General features: G+C 35.8%; 1 protein-coding gene across 3 annotated transcripts; it reads left to right on the top strand.

The window, feature by feature from the left end:
* Nucleotides 1–282: 282 nt before the first annotated feature.
* On the top strand, nt 283–23,034 carry LOC110805919 (protein NUCLEOLAR FACTOR 1). 3 transcript variants are annotated; one of them, XM_022011576.2, is made up of 26 exons: nt 283–601; nt 829–984; nt 1,207–1,314; nt 1,502–1,688; nt 2,055–2,131; nt 4,048–4,204; nt 4,923–5,067; nt 8,585–8,705; nt 10,190–10,290; nt 10,419–10,550; nt 12,092–12,172; nt 13,976–14,151; nt 15,881–15,953; nt 16,218–16,277; nt 16,387–16,425; nt 16,518–16,606; nt 16,793–16,857; nt 17,889–17,935; nt 18,069–18,128; nt 18,999–19,070; nt 20,176–20,205; nt 20,340–20,434; nt 20,543–20,648; nt 20,876–20,938; nt 21,110–21,181; nt 22,737–23,034. In XM_022011576.2, exons 2-26 carry the CDS (start codon nt 957–959, stop codon nt 22,809–22,811), a joined length of 2,259 nt encoding a protein of 752 aa, XP_021867268.1. In that variant the 5' UTR covers nt 283–601; nt 829–956; the 3' UTR covers nt 22,812–23,034. The 3 variants fall into 3 exon arrangements, with proteins under 3 accessions (XP_021867268.1, XP_021867329.1, XP_056693841.1); XM_022011637.2 differs by having other exon boundaries at nt 824–984; XM_056837863.1 differs by having other exon boundaries at nt 740–984.

Raw genomic sequence — 23,034 nt, 5'->3', positions numbered from 1 at the left:
TGCAATTATTCAGATCATACTACATGTACACCTAGTGTACAAGACATCTCGTACACCATATTTTTCTATTGGTTGAAATGACATATTTATTGTCTTTCATTCTCATTTTTTAGTGGATTTGATGATGTGTCAACAAATTAATGGTGTTGTACAAGATAATTTGGAAAAAGCTACATGTACAATTAATAACCAAACACTTCCAAATAACTTTTTCTAAAAGTCAAACCTCTAATTCACCCCCAAAAAGCTATTTTTCTCTCAAACCACTAGTAACCAAACACCCCCACAGTCTGTTTCACACTCTCTCATTTTTTCACTCTCCCTCTCTCTAAAAATTGCGCCGTTCTTCTTCTTCTTCTTCTTCTTCTTCACTCCTTTGAGGTCTGAATCCGATTGAACTTCTGTAACTGACTCGCCGGAGTGAACCACCAGGGAAGTAGGCGACTACCGTCGGTCACTAACCTCCACATTCGTGTACGAACCACCAACCACCAACCACGACAAGCAGACGACTAGATTGAAGGCTCGCCGTCGTCGCTAATTGAAGGAGAACGCTGCTCCGGTAGAACGGGGAACGACTCAACATCATTCTCGAATTCAGGTATTTAATTTCTTTTTGAATTTAAAATAATCAGTTTCTCACAGTAGTAGTTAAGGTTCTTCACTTAGTCTGTTAGACAACACTTAATTCCTTGTAAAATTGAATTTAAAATAGGTTTGTTTTTTATAACTTTGTTAGGTGTTGACATGGTGTTAGATTAGTATTTCACCATTCTTCAATCCTGGTTTAATAATCTGGTTTAATAACCGTTTGGCCATTAAGTTCAGTTGGAAACCCAAGTGAAGAAGGTACGAACGAAGTGACGGGCGCAACCACCGGAGATACCTTCCGCCGACCTCTCACCTCCGACGCCTAGCACCACCAGCCGCCGTCTCCGGTCTCCTTTCAGTATACAATGGCCAAACGGTTTAGTAGGAGTCAAGGTATTCTTCGTTACACAATGATTTGGATTTATAAAACCTGCTAGTTTCTTCTTGTTAATTCGATATTGTTTCTCGGAATTAGGTTAATCCGGTGTATAATTTTAGAAATTTGAATTCATTATCATTCCTTGATTAGTTAAAATTGTTGAAATGATAAATTTAAGTGCTACTGTGAATGGCACAAGGCCAGGTGGGTTCTGATATATTTTGGTGGTTTCTCAGGTGGCAGACCACTTACAAAGCTCAAGAGTACCGGAAAGGTTGTTAAGAAGAGTCGTCGAACCGAAAGCGAAGATGCTGGAAACAAATATTCCGGTTCTGGTTCCCTAGGTTTGAGCTGTGCTTCAACTCTGACTTTTTTTCTGTAATGGAAGTGTGCCTTTTTGTTTTGTTTGTAGAGGTGTAATTTTCATGATAAAGAACCTAGTGCATGGTTCAACCATTGCTCAAACTGCCTGACATTATGTTGCTAATAAAAGTTACAACTTCCCTTGTTTGTTAAATACTTTTGAATTAGATGATAGATTCGAGGATCATGTGAAGACTATAGCGTCTGAAGATGGTGGTGATGAGGATGTAGAGGAAGAAAATGAACATGACGAAGAGGAGGTGGCGGAGTTTCATAGCGAGCCTTCTAATTATGATAATCTACTTAAGACACTAGAAAAGACTAGCAACTCATGTACTGAGAGGAATCAGGAAAGGTAATTGATTTCGTTTCTTCTATGGCAAGCAGTTCCTTTTTCCTACATGTTGAATTTTTTTACCTCTGCTTCATTTTTTACGGTACTTGCTTAATGCTAACTGGCTGTTTTCAAGAAAGGTTGGAGAGCCAACACTGCCTTTATGTATTTATGTTTACAGTTACATCAGTTATGGTGTTCGATTAATTCTGAATATCACCCCTGTATTCCTTTTTAAATCCATAATATTATTTTACAAGACTAAACTCTAAAAAAGTTTTCTTGAAATCGTGACCAAGGTGGATTGAAAGGGGAGGGTGTTTTTTCTTATGATGTTTATAAGAAAAATTATATGGCTTAATGTGTCTGTACTTCAATATTTTGTAGAGAAAGACAAAACAAGGATGGAAGTGATTTTGAAGAAGAGAGTGATTATGAGTATGATGAAGAGGATGATTTTAACGGTAATCAATTTTGGTCCCCACTTTACCTTTTTGTATTGTTTATTGTTTTCATTTATGCATGATGTTTCTTTTGTTGTTATATGTTATTGTACAAAATAACTTTTACACTTAGAAAGTTCGATGGTGGGCCTTTTGGAATCAATATTAACTGTCTAAATATTGTGTGTATTTGGACATTATTACACCTTGCCGATACTTAGATTCTATTGAGTTGTTAGTGATTTTAGGGGAATCAAGGAGGTAAATTAGTTGAATAGTAAGATATAAATTGTGTGGATGCTCGATTAGAACTTAGAAGTTCTGTTAATTAAATAGGAGCGGCATGGACTGAAATGCTGATTACCAAATGGAGGCTATTGTTTGTGGAGGTTGAGAAGGTGTAAGCCAAACATAGATGAACAAATGATGTTCTACTTGATGTTGTAGACTTTGTAGAGTTACGCCCTTTGTCACTTAATATGATTAGAAGTTTATGTATTCGTTGGTGGGGTTTGGAAAAGGATCTTTGCGGGAGAAGCCTTTAACGCGGGGCTTAATTGACTAACATCAGGTGACTCCCCCCTCATCTCGGTTGACCATAAATTGAAGGATAGAGTTCCTCTCATGAGTATAATGACTAGAGTTTGGTGTTGGGTAGACTTAACACTAACGACATGCTTTGAAGAAGACCAGGGACGGTATATTGTCTGATATGTGCACATTGTCTTGTGCAAGTAGTGAGCTTGCTCATGCCTTTCTTCATTTTGAGATGGCTATTTGGAGTAGGATGTGTTGTTTGCTTTGGGATAGAAACTAATGCAGTGGATAAAATGGTTCATCTATCATCTTTATGGGCTAGGAAACAAGGGCCTTTAACATGTAGATGAACCATTTTATCATCTATCATCTAACCAAGGGTGAATCTTGAGAGTTGGTGACTGATGAGTCAAAAAATGTTATTGCGTTAGGGTTCACGAGTGTGGTACACTGGTATATGTGTGAATGAGTAGGTGACAATGAATGTAGGGTAGACTTTTAATCAGAAATAATCCGTATACAGCCATTTATTTGCATCACATCCAACAAACGCTTCTGGCTGGTACCAGGTCCGAAATTTAGGAATCTGAACCAGTCAGAGGTAGTTCATGATTTTTGGATCCGGCGGTCTTTACCGGTTCTGGTTCCGGGACCGAGTAGTTGTTTTATTTTGCTCACCCCTAGGGAAAGCTAGGGAGGGAAAAAAGAGGAAGGAAGGGTAGGTGTGGGGAGGGAAAGAGTGAACTTTTATTTTCCGTCCAATCATTTCCAACAATAGAGGGATTTGATTTATTGAAAGGGGAAGGTAAATGGATCCCTACAGTTCCCTTCCCTTTTCATGTGTCTTATCCAAATAAGAGGAAATGTACTCCTCACTTCTCCTTCCCTCAATTTCAAATCCAAACAAATATAGTGTTAATGCTGAACATGGCATTGAGTGTTTCCTGCTAGAGTTGACTTCCTTTGACTAAAAGTGATTATCGTATGAACAATCCAATCTCCTAAGGAATGCAGTGGACTCACAAGCTTGGACTCCTGATCCCTACGCACTTACGCAGTCCTTGGAAGTTCTTCTATCAGGTCTTTGACTGTTTTTTAACCTCAGGTCAATTTTTGGCAAACAACTTACTATGGCCTTATTGGCTTTTGGGAGGAACCCTAGGAAGTTGTGCTCTGGATCATCATTTATAAGATTCTGCTGCGACTCTAGTGTTTTATTGTCTTTTGGGAGGAATCTTGTATGTGGAATTGCTATTATAAGATCTGGGTTATCTGTTTTGAACATTGGTTGTGTACTTGTATTTCTGTTTTTACTTTTCTGCTTCTACTGTTTTCTTGTACATTTCGTTGAGATAATCTGTTGATTCTTTTTTCCTGTTCTCGGGTGCCTATGCTTTTAGGCTCAGATGATAACATTGGAAGAAATAGTGCGATGGGTGATGCCATTAGATCTAGTGATGATGAGACCACTGATTTAGTAGATGATGATGTCTCGGATGCAGAGAATGGATCAAAAGAAGACAATACCAAACTTTCTAGTTCATCCCAAAGCCAAAGGTGATTTTATACTTTATTTTGTAGTGTTCCTTTGGATTCTGTCTGCATCATGTTTCCCATTATCATGCATCTCCCCGATTTTATTTTTCACTTTGCCCCCCCCCCCCCCCTTTTGTTTGAATTTTCGTTAAATGTTATGTACAAGTTTGTGGTTTTTTTTGGTAATTGCTTTATGATCTAGAACTGACAAGTAATAGTTGGTTTCTAATCAAAAAATAAAAGTGCATCAATGTTTGTACCCGATTTTTTTTCCTATCATAGTACCTTGCAATATTTGGTGAAAAAAAATATGGAGTATTTGTTTATGAAGGTTGTGTTTTGTGTCGGCTAAGAATTCGATTAACCAAAGCGCATGCTTGACTTCCTGGTGCACACGGGCTAATATTTGCTGAGCTTATGGATATATTCTACAAAGTGGAATGTCATCTTCTTAACTCGGGTTTTGAATTTTCTATGATCTACTGTGTTTTGGCATCAAAGTGGAATATCAATCTAGATCATATTTACATTCTCATCTTTTTCCAGTAGAATATTCAAAACTTTTTTTTTTGGGTATGATTCTGGCATTATTTCTGCTTGTAATGAGAAATATTAAGAGGAAAGACATGAATTGAAATTTGTGATGAGTGGGTGCAGTTCAAATAGCTATGCACTTGGAATGAGTTTGTTTGATTTATGATTCCTCTTTTTGTGCCTTTATCTGGGATTGTTCATGCAGTAACTTCAGGGTTCATATAACCCACAAACTGTCAACGGAAGATATCGAAAAATTATTGAAGCGGAAATGGAAATATAGATGGAATATGCCTGCCTTAGACTCGAGCAATTGTATATGGATGGGCACTGGAGATTGTTTTCAGAAGGTACTTGCTCTTTTTTCCTCGATATCTGGAAAGGTCCTGGTTCTTTTATTCTCTGTGCTCCAAGTTTGATGCCAACATTATTGTCGGATGAGCTAAATAATCTCCTAAAACACATTTTTTCACCCTTTTACATTATTCTATGATTTATGGACAGATAATCAGATTGGTTTAAAAGTAGGGGATCAGTGACAGATAGGTAATAAAAAAAACAAAAAACAAAAAGTCAGGTGACCATATAAGTAACGACAAAGGAGGTCAGGCAAAATTAAGCTCAAAATATGGTTCAAAGTGGATATATAGGAAGTGTGGCTTTGATGAATGCAATATTTTTCCCTACCTATTTCCTTCCTTTTCTTCCTGTACTTTGGCCAAATTAATTAATAAGTACTTCCTCTGTTCCTTTAAGTTCTTCCCGGTTGGAATCGGGGAGGGGATTAAGAAAACTGGAATCTTAGTTTGTTTGGTTATATGTGTAATGATTGGGTGTAAGAATAATGTTTGTGTGTAAGAGATTGGAATAAGTGAAGGAGAGAGAAAATAATAAAGAAATAAGGTAAAGAGAGAGGAGTGATAAGGATGGGTGATAAAGGAGGTGAGAGGTGGGTGTATGGGGAAGGGAAAATTGAATAATAGAGGTTGGGAAATTTAGGTTGGAATTTGGGTAGAATCTTTAGGTATTTTGGTAAATAGAAGGGGATATAAGGGTATTTGGGAAAAAAAGTATGTCAAAAAATAGTATAGATTCCAATTGGGAAGAACATTTAGGAACGCCCGAAATAAAAACGGGAAGAACATTTAGGAACGGAGGGAGTAATAGCTTATTACTCCATACAACTGCCCTCCCTTTTTTTCCATTTCAATTTAGGCCTTTTAGGGTTTCAAAGAAGAAGAATTAGATACAAAAAGGGAAATAAAATCAGTGGGAGAACGGCCAAAGACTCACATAATCTAGAAGAATCAAGCGAGCAACAATAAGTATTAGAAGTAGCAGCAACAGTAGACGGCCGAGTAACATCTTTTGAATAAATGGTTTGATCATAAATTCATAACTCATAAGTGTCTCTCACTTGTGTTTCTTCCAGAAAATAAATATGCTTGACGACCCTGGAAAATTTAGTATTAATTAATTCGGACAAAGTGACAGGGAGAGAAAGAAGGAAATAGATATAAAAAATGGCTTCAAGAAAACCACACTCCCTTTTTATCCACTTCTGGCCAATTTTCAATTTTAATTGTCACCTGAGCAGTGAGATCTTATTATTTTTTAATTTTTTTGGACCTTATGTGTCGGCTGAGTTTTTTTATTTATCAATCTGTCGGTGACTAACTTTTTTTCCCACCAATATTTTAATTGGCCCCTGTTTTATGTATTAGTTCAGCGGAATGATGTATTGATTGAATACCCACTTGCAAATTAAGTACACCTTCTGTAGAGAGTTTTGCTCGTCAACCTGGTAGTGATGCTTCCGAGGTGGTTTAAGATAGCTGGATTATCTTTGTTGTAGCTAAGTCATGAAGCTGATGAAAGTGGCCATAATGCCAGTATCTTGTAAAGTCTTTCTTAGCACTTTCATAGTTGTATAAATCAATTGAAAAATTAACACCAATAATCCTAACTATTGGCGACCTTCTTAAAGTAATCCACTAATCCGAGCTTTTGATTAACCTAAATAATCCCAATTGTCAACCTACCCTTCCCAGAACGCTATGCCTTTACCTGTGACAGTTAGAACCGGTAAGTTTTTATTTATTTTTATGACATTCTCTCTCCTCTACTCTCTCGTCTTCGCACCAGGGCCACCAGGCACTCTGCCAGAGCACCATCACCAATTGCAACATCTTCCCTCCTAATCTTACAAGTATTACCACCACCCTTGCGTTCACCACCTATCCCAGTCCATCTTGCTCCTCCTCCTCTCCCTCACGTTCACCAGCCACGCCAATAGTGGTTTTCAAAACAAGCAAAATAACAAGAAAAAGAATGAGTAAAAAGAATTTTTCCGTCAAAAGGTAGACCCAACATCAACCACGGAAACCAAAAAAATAAAAAGAGAGAAAATTCAAAATTTACAGTAGAGTTTGTGGGGGAGGTGGCACTGGGTTTTTTTTTGGTTTGCACCCATCAGGGTGGTGGTACAGTGGTAGATTGGTGTTGTCTTTGTTTCACTGGAAGAAGGCATATGTGTGTTTTTGGAGGTGGGGGCAGGTCGTTTCTAGTCTATTAATTGTTTCGCTGTACTTTTCTTGGCCTTCACCATTTATTTATCTTTGACATTTGGAGGTCAACTGGTGTGCAGTGAAAAAGAGTAGGATAATGAATTTTGGATTGAAGTGCTTCGGATTGAATTGCACAAATTAAGACTGGTGATCGGTAATGGCAGGGTAAAGAGGAGAAAAGGGGTGGGGAAGAAAGAGAAAGTGAAAAAAATCATAAAAAATCATTGCCTAATAGAATTTTATCCGTTATCAAAGTTACCGGATCTACAAGTTAAAAATAAATCGAGATTGTTTTGAGAAGGTTACCCCAATAGTTAGGATTATTGGGGGTTAATCAAAAGTTCGCATTATTTTGAGAAGGCCGCCTATAGTTGGGATTATTATCGTTAAATTTTCCTAAATCAATGAGTTGTTGTCATTTATTACTCACACTAGTTTATCTTGAGATATGAAGCCCTCAGAGTTGGGGCTTTGATGTGAATGATATGTCTAGGGAAGCTTACTGTGATGACAAACTCCAGAGATGAATATTTAGTTTTTTCTTCCTAGATGTACATGCCATGTGTCATAGGTTATAGTGGTGGAGTGATGGTTTTTTTTTCTCTCTCCCACTTGTTTAAGTTGGTAGGTCCCTTTGGAGTTAGATAGTAATTGTGTTTTTGGCAGTAAGATAGTAATTGTTAGGGATAGTTGGCTGTAGATGGTCTAAGTTTTGTGGTTTGAAATATTTGTGAAGTGATTATGCTGATCTGGTAGGAATAAACGAGGTGACCTTCGTGACAGTAGCGTGTTTGACCATCTTTTGGGATCTACAGGTGGAAGGAATACCATATTTCAGAAATGATTCTGTAGTCGTGAATCCTAAAGGGACAGAGTACTTGCCCTTGCATAATTTTGATGTTTTTCTTTGGGATTTCTCCAGATGTCTCACCTGGTTGAGATACATTCCTTTTCTAGTTGTTTTTTGAGGATTCCTGGTTCTTGCTTTGAAATTTTTAGTTTGTGTTTTTATAACTAAAATCTTCTGGTGAGAACTGAGAACTATTTTTCACTTTTTCCCGAAAGACATTCTCTTGCTGCTCATTCACGTTTTGTACTTTCTCTCTTATCCGTTTTCTGAAAAAGGAAGTCAATCGCTATTGTCACAGTTAAAGAGCTTAATATGACAACTCTATTTGATTGTTACCTAAGCGACCAATTATTTGATTCTTGCAAAAATTGGAACTTATAAAATTGACTAAAAAAATTAATTTAGTTCAGCAAAAATTGGAACTTGACATTGGTTTATGAAATGTTCTAGGATACCATTGCTGCCCCTTACGGTGTCAAATTAAAGTTGTACAAGCACTGGTTGGAGGTCTACAATAAATCTGGGGGCAACAATTTTCAGTCTTCAAGGCAAAGAATGTTTTTCTCTCTTTGTAAGTGAATCCCATTTGATGCACAAGTTTTCCCTTTGTACAAATGTGTCATTTATTGTTGGTGTGGTAGGGTCTTTTGCCAAAAAAAGGCCAAAAAGAAGGCTTCGAAATATTATTTTCGAAATATTATGTTACATCAATAAAGTATTGTAAATTGTATTGTGAATCTTGAAGAAACTTCTGCTTCCCACACCCAATTTGCATTTTGCCTTTGTATTAGATTCAAAAGATGGCATACAGTGTGTAAAATGCTTGTCTCAGGCGTGCCTAAAACACTAAGATGCAACATCCGAAGGGTGATCCCTATAGGTTGTTTGTAGGTACTTCAATATAAGAAGAGGCGTGTATCTTGGAGCCTTTTAAATGATTTTCCCTCTTTCATTTTTCCATAAAAATGCAAATTAAGAACCCTAGTGTTAAGCTAGATATGATATGGTAACATGATGCCTCTAGACTCACTATGAAGAATCCAATGTATTTGAGCTTTGTTTTCCCTGTGAGGTTATCCAATCCTTTTGCTTACCCAAGACGCACTGCTTCACCTCTAACTTGTCCTTGCTCCAGGACCCCTATTGACTCGGTGCACCTCATGCCTTTAACTGGTGCATGAGATGTGTAACTGATTAACTGGTACATGAGATATTGAAATGTATAACCGAATAACTGGTGTCAATATAAGCTCAAATTAGGGCTGTTTGGATACTGGATAGAAAGAAATAATGTCTGTTTGGATACTGGATAGAAAGAAATAAGCTCAAATTAGGGCTGTTTGGATACTGCATAGAAAGAAATAATGTCTGTTTTTATTTAATGGTTAGATGAACATGAAAGTTATACACTTACACGCCACTAGACACAGATTTTTATTTTTGCTGACTTGGAATCTTGCCATTCCTTGGAAAGCCATGTCGCTATGAAGAGGCTTGTCCCATCAGTGTGTAGTTTTTATTACCATCCCTCAATTTTATGTATAAGGACTACTGTCTATGGATATGCTTTTTTTAAATATTTATACATTGCAAGATGATATTTAGTCGGGGTGGCAAAACCATGTATCATTCGGTGTTAATAAATAGTTTTCTATTTTTACTCGGGGGTTATGTTTTACATTTTCTAGAAAAATATATTTGTATCAGGGTGTTTAACTGCATCTCATTTTTTCCTTCTTGAATCCTTGTATATATGTTAGTATCAGTGAAGCACATGTTAACCTTAGTGATATTTCTGTCAACTCTCTCTATGAAATGTTCTCCCTTATAAATTTTTTCATCAATTCACCATGAATTATGTCCCTTTGAGATATTTTTCTCAAGTCTCTTGTAAATTATTTCTATCTTTGGAAGAAGGTGTTTGAAATGCCTATAAATCTTTCCATGTAGGGAAGAAGCTTGTTCGCTTATAGTTTCTTATTACTGGTGAAGTAGACTGCTAGAGCATCACCTTGCATAATTATTTACTAGCTGCATAATGTGTTCTCTTTTTAGGCAATAGCTATAGAGATATACTGCACCATCACAAGAAACCCTTCTATCAAAAGGGGTCAGATGAAGACTCAAGTACAATGGATGCATATATCATGCATTCGGTTAGTGGTCCTCTCTAGTCTCCACCTATTGACTAGAAGATCGTTCTTGTTTCTATATCAATTTATTTCCCTGACCGTATGTTGACTTTTTGGACTTCTTGTTTCTGCTTGTGCCCTTTTCTTTTCAGCTTAATCATGTTTTCAGAACTAAGGATCTTATCTCTAAAAATGATGCGAAATTGTCCAAGAACTGGGAAACTGCTAAAGAGGAAGTCATAACTAGTGACAATTTTCTCGATCAAGGCTTTACTCGACCAAAAGTAAGTTTTTGCTTTCTTAACTTTGCTTAATTCCCTATTCAGCCAATTTATGATTAATGATAAGGATTTTTTATGACAAAGATTAACTTAAAAATATACCATTATACCAAATACTACCTTGTGATTAACCAGAGTTACCTAATACGTAGTACGATTTAGTACAAATACGCAATACGAGGGTTGTCGAATTGTAATGCGTTTTGAGGTATTTTGAAATATGATTTTTGACAACATAATACGAAAATTTCCTCAAAAAAAAAAAGAATATTATAAAGACAAAAGGGAAAAATCATAATTTCCTAAGCACAATTATTCAATTAAAAACAATGAGCTTTGAATCACTTGAAAGTTAAAACGATTAAGAAATGAAAGAGACATCTTAATTTGAAAATGAGGTAACCGTGAAGTGGTAGTTTTTCCAACAAAACAGTTACTTTAAGGTAGCAACTAACAATAAATGTTTTATAAGGTAGTAATTGGTAAAATGGTGTATTTTTAAGGTAGTTATTAGTTACCACAAAGTCCTAATTATTGATAGAAAAATGAGGAAACATTTCATGTGATATTGAGAAAAGTTCACATTAGATGCAAATCTGAAATTTCTAATCTAGATCAGTTTCCATTTAGCATGGTAACATTTGTTTTTACGTTTTTTTTCCATTTTCTCTTTTAATTGACATAGATTCTTTTAATATTTTCTTACTTGGTCATATATATGAGCCCATTTGAATTTCTATAAGTATATGCTTTTCTGAATCTATGGAGAACCAGGCGATAAAATGACCACAGGACTATATCTTGGGGATGATATTTAGAAATGTTAAGCTTCTTATGTACTTCCTCTGTTTTGTTGCAAGTTTTCTTTTTTTCACGTTTTCCAACGCATGATTTCAATCACTAATATCTCTAATAGTTATCGTCTAGTGAAATTATAAAAATTTTATTATTTTGAAAGTATACAATGAGATGAGTCTAACAAGACCCACAAGACTATATTTTCCCCAAGTACAAATCATTAAAGATAGTCAAAGTACATTATGTGAATAAATCACTAAAGATAGTCAAAGTACATTATGTGAATAACCTTTTTTTTATATAGAAACCGAGGAAGTATTATTTATAGAAGACGGGAAACTAATTATTGCAATAATATGACTTATTTATGTTGCAATCCTTTCTGTAGCTGTGTAGCCGAAATGGGCAAGAAGGTGTAGCATAATTTAGGTGCCTTCAGAATTAGGAACTTAGGAGTAATAGCATTTAGCAGCCTTGAGCAAAATGATTGGCAACTGAAATATTTATTTTTATTTTTAATGATTACTTTGAAAGATTTGACCCTGTTGTTTTGACGACTTGACAAATCTATCTGATGTAACCACTTATTTTTTTTGTTCAGTTTCATCCTTGATTTAAGCTCTGGGACCATTGTACTTCTTTTACTATTTTTTTTATTCTGTAGAAGTTACTACATATATTTTTGAAATTATTTCTTTAGAAGTATATTCTTTTGACAACCATAATTCTTAAACTGCTTATTGTAGGTGTTGATTCTGCTGCCACTAGCAAGTGTTGCTCTCCGTCTTGTGAGGAGGCTTATACAATTGACGCCTTCGTCACATAAGGTTTTAGACTATACTTCATTTCATTTGTGTCGGTCATATGTTACATTTGTTTCAGGATTCTGAGATTATAGGATAGTAATATTGGAACAAATATAGTGCACTGATATGTTCAGGCACACATTCATTCTCCCCCAGCTTGCCATAGAAAAAGAGGCATGGTTTGCTAATTCTCCCTCCCTTTTTTTTCGTTATACGGATACCGAGGGCGTTTGGTTCAACTCTGGAATTAGGTATTGGAATTGATATCAAACCCATGGGTTAAGAATACCTAAAGCCAAGTGTTTGGTTCATCAAACTAAATTTAAAATTCAATTTTCTATTTTTTTTTTATATAAAAACCTCAATTTTGCTCCGTCAGCCATCCAACCCCTTTTTCTTCTTCTTCCCTCCCCCTCCCTTCCTCCGGGAAAGCAAATGTTGCTCCTCCAAAGCTATAACAAAACAATGTCTTCCTCGAACAAAATAAATTGATGCTTTTTCTAATGACCATGAAAACTTAAAATTTAATTTTAAATTGGTGAGTTTGTCCATTAGAAGTATCATATCTAAAACTTTAGCGTCCAAGAACCATAACTTATAGTCTAAATTGATAATTTTTAAATCAGTAAAGTGAAGGTGGAATAGTTATGTCTTGTTCATATTTTTTTTTCTTGCCATGGTAATTGACATGATTGATGAGGGAATGACCTTCACTTTCCAGTTTCTTCCTTTTCTTTAGGTTGGAGGGAAGGAAGAAGAAGAGGCGAAGGAGTAGTGTTTTTATTTTACTTTTAAAGTTGATTCCAAATTCATGGGTTTGGCTCATACCCACCTACCCCTAAGGTACGAGAACCCGATACCTTGAGGATTTGGAGGGTGGGCCCCCAGTTTTCAAATTACAAAAAATATTGAACCAAACATCAAGTATAGGTTTGGTTGATTCCAAAACCATACCTGATTCCAAAAATGGCTGAACCAACCGCCCCCTACTAGACTCTTGTTTCTTGGAAAGGTGGGTGAATTAAAGAAAAAGGTGGATGAAGTAAGAGAGATAAAGTAAAATGAGGGTGGATGAAGCGAGGGAGTGAGTGGAAAGGTGTTGGCTAATATATAATTTTTTTATAGTAAAAGGGTGGTAGAATAAAAATACACCTTAGAATAGTGGGTATAACAAAAAAGATGAAGTATAACTCTAGTGTTATAGGTAGGTCAGGTTCAGAAGGGGTTTGGGGAGGGAGGTGGTGTAAGCTTAAGAATAGGACCTTTTAAGGTATGACAAAATCATACAGCACCTCAGTAGACATCCATTATTCCATCCAGCTTTCACTTTTCTGGTCTGTTAGTCTATCTCATATCTTAGAGAACTATGAATGAACTGTGCCACAACCCACAAGTCTCTAAATTAGTGTTTCCTAAAAGCCATGGTCCTAACTGACTTGATTTAAACTTATGCTAATTTTTGTAGGGTAAAGAATTTAATATTTTTAGTTGGCTGCGCTATATCTGTTAAAAAGAGAAATAATATACTTCCTCCGATTCAAAATAGTTGCTACACTTTGTTTTTTGCACTATTCATATAATCTACTTTGTTTATTTTTGATGATCTATACATATATTCATGTTGGATCTTGTTAGATTCGTCTTAATGTATATTTTGCGAAAATCAACTTTTTATAATTTTTACTTATCGGTAATTAAATATATTAATTGTTCAAGATATGCATTGGCAAGCGTGAACACCAAAGTGTTGCAACTAAAAAGAATTGGAGGAAGTATAATTTTAATGTGAAATGTGCTCTTAATGATTTTTCACATTATTCTCAGGCCAATGTGGAATATATGGATCGGTTTGTGGAGCAATTTGGAGGTGATGAAGAAGACGAGGATGATGCCGAGGCTAAGAATTCAAAGCACAAGAAGCCTTCAAAACCTTCTGACTATCAAGCACTTTTCGGTGCTAATAATAATGACCATTTTATGGTCGGGATAAAATTTTCCAGGTATTATTATCTTGTTGACTTCCCTTTGATCGTTTACTTCTACTTAAGCAGCTCGAAGTTCATTTTCTAAATTTCAAGGCTTCAAAAGTAACCGCAAATATTATAAATCTCTAATGCTTTAATACAGGTGCCTTTTGTTTCTAGATCAGAGAACAGCTTGTCCTCATTGTTTGATCTCCTTTTTTTCTACTGTAATTATAATATTGTGTATATATAATTCAATGTCTTTTTTTTAGTCAAAACAAAGATATTTCTTCCGTTTCATTATCATTGCACCATTTGCCTTATAAGAAAGCTTCACAAATATTGCACCATATCCATTTTAGGAAATAAAATATTTAATTTCACACTACAAATAACCAATATACCCTTGCATGTTAACTCTTGTTGATTTATTTATGTTTCAATCATAAGGGTAAGTTTATATTTTTGCATTTCTCTCACTTACTTTTTCACGCAATCAAAAATCTAGCGCCCAACCTCCATTGTGCAATAAATTTGGAACGGAGGAAGTATATAAATGAATAATCTGAACAATTAGCATTTGTGATGGACTGGTATATCTTTAATTAATGATCCAAAACTCAAATTAACCTGGGGGTCGCTGGCCGTTGTCACATTATGAGCTGGATTGATCTTAGTAATCTATTTCGACCTGGAATACTTGTGATGAAGTTACCTGTAGATTCCTCTGATCTATTGAGGCACATGCTAGATCAAGATGGAAAAAAGGTCTCCTGACATTTATTTGGAATGAGCTGATGATTCTCTTGTGGTTTATCCCGTACTATGCCCGGGACGAACCTTGAAGTTATAATTTAGGTGAAGAACATACTCTTTTGTTCCAGGCAAAGCTATGTCTTTCTTATGCCTTTTCTTACTGGACCGGGCAATAAAAAAAATACCATGCAGGTTATCTTAATGCCGCCAAAGTTTTTTTTTCCCTTTTCTCTGTCATATTCTGGTGATTCGGGTGTAGTATCCCAAATCCCCGACTTATTATTGTGCCGAATATGGATGTCACGGCTGATGACACATTTCATTACTTTTGATGAACTGAAGTGTCAGTCTTGTCTTATCTAAAAGGACACCCCCAGCTCAGAAAATAATGATATAAAGTTTGGAGCCTGTAGATAATAATGGATCCTCTATCCTCTAAATTGGTTGTCATCTCAGATTCCCAGGTTTTTTTTACTCTTTCATTAATAGAAATTAGAAAATGAAACTGGTATGCAATGGGGCTCGCATAGGACAGGAAACCCAAGGAATACACTGCTGCGTCTAAATGCTTGGATCTTCTTTCTAAACCAATTCAAGAGCTGAATATTGGAGTAATAAGAATTAAAAAATGGAAAAAACGCCACATTCTAGGAAAGAAGGTAAAAATATCATCTGAATCACCAATGTCCATTAAGCATGTCATGTGGAAGCAACATAAATTTTGCCTTTTCTCCACATATGCAATTCCCAATTTAGTAGTATTCTGGGCCTAGAAGGGAAATGAATCGAAGTAGAGAGGAGTATAAGGAGAAAATGTATGAAGTCGGAAAGAAAGTTAATATTGAATTCTTTACCGTGATAAAAAGTTTGTTGGTCTTCATATAGAGATCTTTCAACAGGGTATAGTACATATTTTCGTTTATTTTTATTTTTTATTTTTGCTTATATGAGTTGCATCTCGGGTTTATTTTAGGTTTATAAGCTTAGTATTTTGTCTTTGCTTTGCCAGGAAGAGTATAAGGTTGTACAGTGATTTCTATTCTTCAGACATCATCGTTGCCTCACCTCTTGGCTTGATTACTGTAAGCATACTTAACTCATGCAGTTTCAGTTTTTGGAGCACTTGGATTCATTATATGATGTCATTCTTCCAAGTTTTTTAAAGTTCAGTCTTGGATTGTCGGACATGAAGAGTCTTATCCTTTTATTGTTCTGATTTTTTGGTCTTTTTTTCAATTCACATGTTTATGTGGTCTGGTTATTTTTGCGATAGTCTATTTTTACTGTGATCATGTTATATTTGTTAATGATATTATGATTGAATGACTGCAATTCTTTTTTCTCAGAAAATTGGGGAAGCTGAGGCAAAGAAGGAAAAAGATGTTAACTATCTTTCTTCAATAGAGGTGAATTTTTCAAAAAAGACTTATCAGTAGTTCAGTAGTTTGATTCCTACCTCTAAGAGATTACCTACTGAATGCTAAAAGTAATATTTGTGTGTGTCTTTATCTGCAGATTCTAGTTGTAGATCATGCAGATGTAATTTCTATGCAGGTATATATCTCTAGTTGATATTTTGGGACATTCCTTATCATAACCAATTCCCACCTTTTATCTTTCGTTAATTTTGTCATACATACATGCAGAACTGGTCCCACTTAAATACAGTCGTTGAACATCTTAATCTCCTGCCTTCTAAGCAACATGATGGTGATATCATGCGTATCAGACAATGGTAACATACAATGGCTGTCTTATGAATTTACATCATTATATTTTCAAGTTCATAGTCAGATTTATTTTGTACACATCAAGTGCTGTAATATGATTTGTTCACTCATTTGTCAGTCATTAACAAGCAATTTTCTTACTTTAAGTTCAAGTATTTGATTATGCAATTGTGTTTACCTCCCCTGTTTAGGTACCTGGATGCACATGCACAGTTTTACCGACAAACAATAATATTAAGTTCTTATTTAAATCCAGGTAATATTCAGCTATCTAATTCCAATCTGTTAGCTACTTGAATCAGATATATTATGAGGACCTTTTGAACACACTCATAAAATCTGGGTGGTGACTTGGGAATGGACGCTGCAGTTGTATGACAGGTAGAGGTGGAGAACTTGAGGAGTTGAGGTTGTGAGGCTTGGGAAAGATGGCTGTTTTTAGGCCAAAAGACAGGTCTTCGAAGGACGGGGATGCTGGTTTTGAGTGAGGGTGATGGCTGTTAAAGAATAAAGGACAGGGATGCTGGTTTTGATTGAGGGTGATGGTTATCTTTAAGTGGAGGATAGCTATGGTGGTGGAAGGTGGAATATGGTGGCTGGAAATGGTGGACGCCTAGTGTCCCGGGAATGGAGAATTCCAAAGCCCTTTGGTTGAGATCGTGAGAGAGGGTTGAGAAGAATCAGGTTGACCCAACTTGGATTACTTCAATGCAGGGTAAGTTGGGAAAGAGAAACAAAGAAAACAATGGAGCCAAACATCTACCAAGGGAAACAAGGGTGAACATTCCTTTCCCTTTTCTAAAATCCCAAACCAAAACCACTAAGTGTTTTTTTATATGGGTTTTTAGATAGTAGATATTACTGGTTAATTTATGCTCTGTAGCACATGTTATTGAACGGGTTCTTGGTGGAAAAATAAGTAAAAAAGCCTTTATAGAATGGCCTTTAGGTGACAGAACCTTTATCTAATTTCATGGATTCAGATTGCTTCATTTTCCCAATCACTAGGATTCTACCTCATCCACCATAGTTCCTCTAAAGGAAGCCACTATCTAAAATTCTGAGAATTGAACTTTTAGCCTTTAAAGGATTACCAACCCACCTAGTTGCGATGAATACCTCCTTGGTTGAATATAATTAGTAATCCTCAAATTTGTCTGGTTTTTTTCCAGTTTATAATATTTTTTTTCTTGTAAAGTATGTACACATTTGATACTCTTTGTGCATGTGATGTCTGACTATATATCAATTGTTTGATGGTATTTTGATTTTGACGTTTTATTGCAGACATAAATGCTTTGTACAATCGCCATTGTCTTAACTTTGAAGGGAAGGTAGAGTCATATTTCTTGTAACATTAGCGTAATATTTTACGTAGATGGAATGTTATATTGCTTAAATCTTCTTCCTAAATCAAAACTGAAGGAGTGCATATTTTCTGGCCTGATGTGACACTTCCTTCTGCAGCTAAGGTTGTCTTGTGAACACAAAGGTGTGTTGCCAAAAGTTGTACTGCAAGTGAGACAGGTGTGTTTCTCTAACAAGGCTTATGGCTCTCTCTCCTCCCCTATTTGAAAGTGACTCAAAATTTTGTCAAAAAATTAAGACACGACTGCATCTTAGATGTCCCGAAATAACATTGAAGTATGCTTATTATCGGATGATAGTTTAAGTTTTTGTTTAAGTTATTGATTTGATCTTAACAATAAAAGTACAGACAATCAAAATTCATCATCTGCGTCTTCTTTATCAATGTACAAGTAAGGCTGCAAACAAACCAGAGCCTGGTATTAGTGCGTTCGAGCTAAACTTGGTAAAGAAAATTGTTGTTCGAGCATGCTCGAGCTTGAACAAGCTTTTGATTTTTTTGGTTCGAGCTGGACTCCTTTATTAAAATTCTTGCTCGGTCTCGGCTTTAGCTTGCTTGTTGTATTTCGAGCCTGAGCTCGAAATGGAAAGAGTTAAAAACGAGCTTTAGCAAACAAGCTTTATGTGCTTGCATGTCTCAGAATCTGTTTATTTTAATTTGTTAGGCACATAATTAGTGTTTGGCTTCTTGTTTTGGATGTTGTATTCGGGCTTATTGGAAATTATTCTGGCAGCTTTACTTATCTTATGTAGTTAGTTATTCATTTTAAAGACTCCTTGACCTGGAAGTGGCTTAATAGTTTAGGTATTGACTAGAGGACAAAATAGTAATTCTTGATGACACTTAACCCGAATTTAATCATCACTTATAGTATGCCTTACTCACTTTAACATGTAATATCATGTCTTTTATGCATTAGGTTGCTAGATTATTTGCAGCTCATAACTGTTCCTTTAGTATAAGCATCACTTACTGATATATCTTTCCAGTAATCTGACTATCTTCACATTTTCATGCTTATTTGGTAGGTTTATGAGCGCTTCGATTCTGATTCCATAGCGGAAGTTGATGATGCTCGTTTGGATTACTTTATCAAGAAGGTTTGGATATAGTAATTGCTTGGTCTCAACGGTCTGCAATGCATTGAATTTAGATGTGCCTAAGTGACAAAGAGGAGAGGTTTTATGAGTGGGGAATGATAATATCATTATACTTACGAAAGTGGAAGCCACATAAATAGGTTTCCCTCCTAAACATCTCAAGACTTAAATGAAAACAAGGGCCGTATTGGTAATTAGTCAAGTAATGCTTGCAGTGAAAATTAGATCTTATAAGGCTTATGATATAGCTCGTTTGTTGGAACTAAAAGCAGCTACTATGTTTGATAGGATGAGAGGATATCTTTTGGTTGCACCAAGTATTTGTGAATTGTGATAGCGAGTGAAGAGTCAGGATTACACCACAACTGAATCAACTGATGTTAAAATATGTGTTTAAAAGGAGTGCACCAAGAGTGACATTTCTTAATGTCATTTCTGTCAAAATTATGCCTGTTCTGTTTAGTTTTTGTCCTGCTCACGTTCCTATACTTTTCCGGGTTCTATTAGATACAGCCTCTCATTAACTCTTGACTGATTAGGGTTAGAATATGTGCACCCTGACCATCAAGATTCTGTTTTTAGTGGGATCCATAGTGAGCTAGTGGTAGTGGTTATTCCTTATGGTGTTGGCGTGTTGCTTAAAAAACAAGTCCCAAACAAGGAATTGCTTGATATGCATGGAGACCATTATGCTTGACTAACAACTATGTGAACTGTAAAATATTTGGTGAAGGGTAATAAACATGTTGCGTTAAGCAGGTTAAGAAAATCATCTCAATTTTTCCCTGTTATGAATATATAATAAGGGCAACCTGTCCACTTTAAGCTAAGAATAGGTTTCTTGTTGCTTCGATTATGCCATTGTTCACTGGCATGTCCAAATAGAGGTCATATTTTTTATAATCGTCCTTCAGTAGCTCCTTTCTTATTTTTCATCTTGTATTCCACATCAAGGCATCCTCTTGACTTCTTCAATGCTTGATGCCTTGATCACCTGGGGCTAGTAACTGTCTTCTAGAAAATAATGGCAGGAAGCAGCTCTCGGTCTTTTTGATAAATGTATGGTACAATATGCGTGTAATGCGAGTTCATCTTCTTCTTGCAGATATTCCCAAAGATAAAAGATACCATCCAGGTATAATGATCCCGTCCTTAATACAACGCTTTTTGTTTTGTATGTTGATCAAGTAAATTATTTGTTCTGTACATGTGATTGCGCAAGTGACTGGTTAGCTTGTCTTAAATCCTTCAGTCACAAATATTTTGCAGGGTGGAATTATGCTGTTTATAAGTTCCTACTTTGAATTTGTCCGCATCAGGAATTTCTTAAAGTCGCAAAATGCATCTTTCTGCCTGCTGTGCGAGTAAGTTCTATATATTTGTCTATATCATACAACTGTCTTCATATGTCAATTACATGATACAGATATGCATTGAGAGTTTTGTTAACAATATTTTTGAGTGGTGGTTAGGTATACAAAGCAAAGTGATATATCTCGTGCAAGAAATTGGTTCATCAAGGGGGAGCGAAAGATCATGCTCTACACTGAGAGAGCTCACTTTTACCATCGCTACAAGGTAGTTTTTGTTGGGATTGAGTGCGCAATACTGGATTTTCCAGAAGACACTTTTAAAACGATCTTTACCACCTGCTCAAATTGCGCAAGAAAACACTAAGAAAAGGGACAGAAGATAATAGGAGGCTCATATATATTGTTTTCTGTATGGTGTCCAAAGAGGTTCTTTATGCAATAGTTTCCTTAGTTTTCCCATACTAAATTCACTGTTGAACCTTTGTTTTGTAGATCCGTGGCATCCAGAATCTAATTATTTATTCTCTACCCGAGAGGAAAGAATTTTACCCTGAGGTCAGTATATCTTATATCTTCAATTCACTTGAGTTCTCTTCCTTTTGTTTCCTTTCAATTTTAGGGCTTACGTTACTGATAAACTGTGGTTTGTATATTATGTCCCTATTACCCCAATCCTCAACTAAAAAACGAAAGTCCTTCATGGTTTTTATCTGGTATGTCTTTTAGGTTCTCAATATGCTTGAAGGATCTCGTGACATGACTTCTACTGTACTCTTTTCGAGATTTGATCAGCTTAGGGTAAGCATCTTGCCGCATCCTTGTAGTCATATTATGCAGATGACTTTACTTTTATGCCTCATCCAACATTATATATGTCGTGGGTATGCAATGATAAGTTAGTGTGTGAAATGTTCACTCCTGTTGTTTGGCTGTGTTCAGCAATTTTCAGATTGTTGAGTAACATATCCGTTCACTTGACTAACTTTTAATCATTTGTACATTATTGTTCATTCATAATGCCAATGCAAAATTACTTCTCAGTTTTTACTTTAGAGTAACAAACTACCAATACAATACATATCGATTTTGTGATGTGTTCTTAATCTTAAAAGACATTTTTTGAAAATAAAGGAAGATATAAGTTTTTAAAAGCAGATAGTTCCTGCTGGCCTTTGGTAAGGCAGTTTCATGGTGGATTGGCTTTAATTGACAGAAGAATCTTTAGCTATAGATCCTTTGTTTTTAGTGATCTTTGTTGGCTCATAGTATGTATATTTTTTGGCCTAGTCATCTATATCTATATTTTCCATGTGGACTTGTGGCATCCCTCTCATGCACATATTTCATATCTTTGTTGCATTCTTCTCCCACGTTTTACATTTATTAAAATTCAACTTTTCTTCCATTCACCAAGTTTGAATTCATGACCGCAAGTTTGAGAAGTTTCACTTTACAAGAAGATTTTAATCAACAATGTTCCACAAGGTCTAATTCATTTGAGCAAATCTGACACGATTTATAAAATGACCCCTCTATTAATATCTACATAGTATCTGGCAATTTTTATTATACAACTAAGACTTTTTTTTTGTGTTCATTTAGTCATTTGCCTTCTAAATGAGCAAAAAACAAAAAAATTGCCTCCCTGCATGCATGAGCTCATATTTATCTAACCAAACCTTTGGTTTTAAAAGGCCACCAAGGCTAAAAGTCCTTGGAGCCTAGTCACAAGGCGAAGGCGCACGCCCAAAATAGTATTACTAGTTGTCCCCAAGGGGTAAACTAGTAATTATAGTAAAATTAAAAGGCTTTTTGGGGAACAAAAAACAAACAAAAAGGACCAAGGAAGGTTCACGTAACTTTTTAGTCAATGACTATTCATTTAGATTCTTAAAAGAAGTGCACCACTCCTTACATAAACAGTTACTTCAAAAAAAAAAAAAAAATGGAGTTTGCATGACCAGCTGCTGAAAGAGACAAGGAAAAAATGAAAAAATTGGGGGTTTTCTCTGTCCTCTATTCAATACCTATTGTCCTCTATTCAATACAGTAAACTCTAATTGTTAGGAAGCCATTAAAGTCCTGTGGGTTCTGGCTTTTTTCAAAAAAAAAAAAAGTTCTTGTCAAAAATTGGAGCCTTATACCATAAGTTGCATCGTGCCTTGAGCTTGGGGAAAGGTGCAAGGCGTGCGCCTTTTGGAGGGTGCCAGACATTGCTCGCCTTGAGCCTAGGCGCGCCTTTTCTGCTTACTAGTCGCGACTTTATAAGGCTGCACACTAATATTCTTGTTCTTAATTCTATTTTTACTGCCTGTTCATAATCTGATTTTATTTTATGTATTTTATTTCTTAGCTCGAGAGGATTGTTGGAAGCGCTGCAGCAAAGAAGATGACATCATCGGAGAAGGGCCTCTTTATCTTTAAATGATAGAATTTTGCTTGCTTGTTTTATGAATTTGTAGCATGCAGAAGGGTTGCCCTAAATGCTGTTAGGTAGAAGATTGTTTTTTTTTTTGTCTATCTGAGTGTAACATGGTAGGGGTTGGTTGATCGAGTAATTCAACCATTTTTGAGAAATTTGATTTTCTTGTATAATTTCAACAGTCCAAAGTAAATTTTATTTTATCGTACCAGCTATTCCAGTACTCTTT

This window comes from Spinacia oleracea, chromosome 2 (assembly GCF_020520425.1).
Source record: "Spinacia oleracea cultivar Varoflay chromosome 2, BTI_SOV_V1, whole genome shotgun sequence".
In the NCBI taxonomy this organism is placed as follows: Eukaryota; Viridiplantae; Streptophyta; class Magnoliopsida; order Caryophyllales; family Amaranthaceae; genus Spinacia; species Spinacia oleracea.
The sequence above is the reverse complement of the archived record's forward strand: the minus strand, read 5'-3'. Positions and strand labels throughout refer to the sequence as shown.